General features: G+C 45.6%; 1 protein-coding gene across 5 annotated transcripts in view; it reads right to left on the bottom strand.

Moving 5' to 3' along the window:
* wdr27 (WD repeat domain 27) overlaps positions 1-5,000 on the bottom strand; it is a 60,606-nt gene that overhangs the window by 35,481 nt on the left and 20,125 nt on the right. For 4 of the 5 annotated variants that reach the window (XR_014768804.1, XM_084709095.1, XM_084709097.1 and 1 more), the window contains exons 13-16: positions 3,488-3,554; positions 2,495-2,563; positions 2,266-2,372; positions 1-88 (exon numbers count right to left, since the gene is read on the bottom strand). The exon at positions 1-88 is cut by the window's left edge and continues 2 nt beyond it. Coding sequence is in view for 4 of the 5 variants with exons in the window: in XM_084709095.1 (XP_084565221.1) it covers positions 1-88; positions 2,266-2,372; positions 2,495-2,563; positions 3,488-3,554 (331 nt within the window). In the remaining variant the exon portion in view is untranslated. The remainder of the gene's footprint in view (positions 89-2,265; positions 2,373-2,494; positions 2,564-3,487; positions 3,555-5,000) is intronic. The other variant, XM_084709096.1, reaches the window with a different exon arrangement.

Here is a 5,000-nt window from a genome sequence, read left to right as displayed (position 1 = left end):
GTGTAAACTGCAGGGTGTCCAGTTAGAGTAGACTTGTACAGCAACACAGATTGGTCTCCCATGCCACAAAGAATCTGCTTCCCATCTCCTGGAGAAAGACCCAGAAAGAGACAGAGAGAAAGACACAGAGAGAGAGGATATCTCTGAACGATGCTCGAGTCACCCGTTGCCACTCGCAAAACTTTGGTGAACCCCTCGTCCTCAACAATATCAATCGGTCTACAGCTTTTTGCAATATATTTGGCAACTGTGCTAGTCACCTTGTCACAGGCAGACTTAGTGAGGGCCCTACGCTGTTCAGTGAGTGTGGTTTGGCGCATTCTACTTGAACTCCCCTCGTCGATCAACGCATGCTTCGCGTTGAGGTGGTATAGATTACTTTAGGCTGGTATTGCTTCTGTGAAACGATAACATTTAGTCATTTAGCATTCAGTCATTTAGCAGACGCTCTTATCCAGAGCGATAATTAACGTCTTCCCAGAGTGTGCATATCACTATTATATTTTATTGGATGTTCCATCTTAGTTCTTTTGGGACACAAACTTCTCATCCAGAAGTTGCAGATTGGGTGGAATTGTTGTTATATTACGTTAAATGCGTTAAACAAAAATAACAAATTAATCCTGTAGTTTAATCATGACGCGTTAACGCGTTATTTTTCACAGCCCTAATATATACATACTGTATATTTTAAAATGTCCATTCAATATGGACTGCTTTGGCAATACTGCTCAACCCGAACTGTCATGCCAATAAAGCATTTTGAACTGAGCTGAACTGAGACAGAAAGAGAGACAGAAAAAGAAAGAAAGACACACAGGGAGAGACATCCGAGGAGAGAGACAGAGAGAAAAAGAGAGGCACCAAGAGAGAGATATATAGAGAGAGACACAGAGAAAGAGAGGCACAGAGAGAGAGAGAGAGAGAGAGAGAGACACAGACAGAGAGAAAGGCACACAGAGACAGAGAGAGACACTCCCCCCTATTTTGACGATCTGAAACGCAAGTATCAAAACGCAAAGCGCAAGTAACTTTGTGGGCGTGACTTCAGCTTGGTTGTTATTTTGCCGGCGGGATAAATGGCTTTGCGCCTGGCGCAAATCTAAAAAGGGTTGGTCTGAAGTAGCTACATTACTAATGGGTGTGGTTTGGGCGTAACGTGCAATAAACCAATCAGAGCATCATCTCACATTCCCTTTAAGAGCAGCGCTTGTTCCATAGCGAATTGCTATTATAACGGCGGATTTGCCAGGCGCACGCCAGAGGTTCACAGCCGAGGAGATCGACGTTGTCGTCAGGGCCGTAAAAGATAGAGAAGTGACATTGTATGAGAAAGGCAGAGCAGTTTTCTCATTGCACTAAACTGCCCACTCATGCTACTCATTCAAATTATTATTCTTATTTTTACATATATATATTTTTTTTTTTTATTGTTATATTTTTAAATTGTTTAGTTCTTAGAATTAGTTTAAGTAATGTACTTAATTTATACCAGCATATGTTTATTGTTTGCACCTTCCTACCACAGCAAATTGCGTATTTGTGTAACATAAGCTTCATGGCGAATAAACCGAATTCTGATTCTGATGGGCATGGGAGAAGAAACCTAACCAAATTAGCTTTGGTTAAACAGTCATGGGAGGAAATCGCTACCGTTGTTACAAATGAAGTTCACATACATAGAAATTTCTTATGAAAATATTTTTATAATCATTGAAGAAATGTAACACGCCATAAATCAAAACAAAGTAACTTAGCTTCGCAGAAAGAAGACCCTGGCCTCGCCAGCAGTGCGCACGGACCAAGCTTGCGCCCTTAAAATAGCATCTGAATAACGCGCCATTGACTTTAAACCACGTTTTTCCTGGTCAGTGGCGGAATTGTTTTTCGGAAACTGCAAAATAGCACCAGGGAACGTTTGCACCGGAACACGCCTCCTTTTTCGCTGAACCGCCCACGGGAGCGCAAAGTCATTTTGATTTGCGTCTGTGGAGAGAAAAGTTGGCTTTGCGTCGAGTGCAAACTAGGAATGACACTTGCGTCGTTGACTAAGTCAATTGCGCTGGGTGCAAGATAGGGCCCAGAGAGAGACAGAAAGAGAGAGTGTAACAGAGAGAGAGAGAGGAACAGAGAGAGAAAGAAAGAGAGAGAGAGAGAGAGAGACACACACACAGAGAGAGATGCCAGAGAGACACAGAGAGCCCTCAGCAGCAATCAGTAATCCTCCATATAGCCTGCCACCAGGTGATGTGGGAAAAGCCTTACCTGAATACTGGCAGCAGCAGACAGGTGTGGGGGAGGGGCCTGTGCTCAGGTGAGCGTGTAGAACACTCGGCGCCACAGTGTCTGATGGGTAATCTCTCAGCAGACTTCTAGGAAGAAACACACCAAGAGGTTGACACAGGAAGCACGATGGTAGGTCATTCAGAAGGTGAATTCCAGGTTGAATCCATCAAGCTGGTCCTGGGGGGACTGGACCAGACGCCCAGCTCACCCTGAGTGGTTGGGCTTCGTGTGACCTGGGGTCTTCGGAACAGTGGTTTTGGGTGAAAACATGGTCCTCCTGGAAAGACAACACCTTGGTGCTCAGAATCATTTTGCATCCACACTGAGCCTTCTGCTACTCTACCTGGCCCTGGTCTGTCTACCCTGGTTTACCTACGCTGTTCTAACTACCCTGGTCTAACACCCTGGTCTATCTACCCTGGTCTACATAACCTGGTCTACATACCCTGGTCTACATACCCTGGTCTATCATCCCTGGTCTATCTACCCTGGTCTACATAACCTGGTCTACATACCCTGGTCTACATACCCTGGTCTATCTACCCTGGTCTATCTACCCTGGTCTACATAACCTGGTCTACATACCCTGGTCTATCTACCCTGGTCTATCTACCCTGGTCTACATAACCTGGTCTACATACCCTGGTCTACATACCCTGGTCTATCTACCCTGGTCTATCTACCCTGGTCTACATAACCTGGTCTACATACCCTGGTCTACATACCCTGGTCTACATACCCTGGTCTATCTACCCTGGTCTACATACCATGGTCTACTTACCCTGGTCTACATACCCTGGTCTATCTACCCTGGTCTATCTACCCTGGTCTACATACCCTAGTCTACATACCCTGGTATATCTACCCTGGTCTACATACCCTGGTCTACATACCCTGGTCTATCTACCCTGGTCTACATACCCTGGTCTATATACCTTGGTCTATCTACCCTGGTCTACATACCCTGGTCTACATACCCTGGTCTATCTACCCTGGCCTACATACCCTGGTCTACATATCCTGGTCTACATACCCTGGTCTACATACCCTGGTCTACATACCCTGGTCTATCTACCCTGGTTTACATACCCTGGTCTACATACCCTGGTCTATCTACCCTGGTCTACATACCCTAGTCTACATACCCTGGTATATCTACCCTGGTCTACATACCCTGGTCTACATACCCTGGTCTACATACCTTGGGCCCTGGTGGTATCCTGATGACCGCACCTGGGAGTGGAACACTAGAGGCTGCTCTCTGACCCCTGAAACCAAACACACACACACACACACACACACACACTGTTGCTGTTACTGCTGCTGTTACTGCTACTGCTGCTGTTACTGCTGCTGCTACTGCTGCTGTTACTGCTGCTGTTACTGCTGCTGTTACTGCTGCTGTTACTACTGCTGTTACTGCTGTCGTTACTACTACTGTTACTGCTGCCGTTACTGCTGTTACTGCTGCTGTTACTACTGCTGTTACTGCTGCTATTACTGCTGCTGTTACTGCTACTGTTACTACTGCTGTTACTGCTGTTGTTACTACTGCCGTTACTGATGATGTTACTGCTGTAACTGCTGCTGTTACTACTGCTGTTACTGCTGCTGTTACTGTTGCTGTTACTGCTGCTGTCACTGCTGCTGTTACTACTGCATTACTGCTGCCGTTACTGCTGTTACTGCTGCTGTTACTGCTGCTGCTGTTGCTGCTGCTGTTACTGCTGCAGTTACTACTGTCACTGCTGCACTGCTTACTACTGTTACTGCTGCTGTTACTACTGCTGTTAGTGCTGTTACTGCAGCTGTCATGGTGCATTCACACTGCAGAGTTTTTTACCGCTCTGCACCGCTGGCCTTCCCACAGTGCACCACACTCGGGGGCGTGTCAGACAGATTAATTCAGAACTGTAGTTCTCTTAAATCACTTTTGTAGTTCGTATAATGTCATGGCAAATGTGCAGACAAAATACAACTTTTACAACCTTTGTAACCTTTTATTATATTACTTGAAATATCTGCAAATAAATCGCTAGATTATGACTTGCCACTACACATTCACTGTATGGATAGCGAGTGGCTGCCAGCCAGCATTTCAACGTTGAATGTCAATCGTGTGCCGGGTGAGCTAGCTAGACTATGCAGCTAGCACAGAAGAAAGTTACGTAATGTGACGAAACTGAATTAAATTACAAAATACACACCAGGGACGCCGACAACCTCAACAACCCTGTGCCAGTCATCATTTTTTTTGTTTACGTCTCTGTAATCGAACATAGACGTCTCATACAATACTGGGTATGAAGACACACATACAATGAGTTGCTCTTCCATCTTGAAATTGTCAAAATTAGAAATGTTTACCATGAACAACAGTTGCTACATTACAAGAAACAAGAAACCAACCCGATTGGCCAACGCTAGCGTTTTCACGCTCCTCATTTACATAAAGTTGAGAAAATCCAACTTTCGACGCCCGTTTGCCTTCCTACAATGCCCTATGCGAGCGTCGACGCCTGGTTTCATTGAAAATGAATTGGAAGCTGACGCCCCGCTCTGCCCGCCACACTGCAGTGTGAACACACCGTTAGTGCTGCTGTTACTGCTGCTGTTACTGCTGAACTGCTGTTACTATTGTTACTGCTGCTGAGGACTGGGGGGGGGGGGTAGTTACTGTTGTTACTGCTGATGTTACAGCTGCTGTTACTGCT

This window comes from Hypomesus nipponensis, chromosome 11 (genome assembly GCF_054491055.1).
Source record: "Hypomesus nipponensis isolate SF chromosome 11, ASM5449105v1, whole genome shotgun sequence".
NCBI classification, from domain to species: domain Eukaryota; kingdom Metazoa; phylum Chordata; class Actinopteri; order Osmeriformes; family Osmeridae; genus Hypomesus; species Hypomesus nipponensis.
The sequence above is the reverse complement of the archived record's forward strand: the minus strand, read 5'-3'. Positions and strand labels throughout refer to the sequence as shown.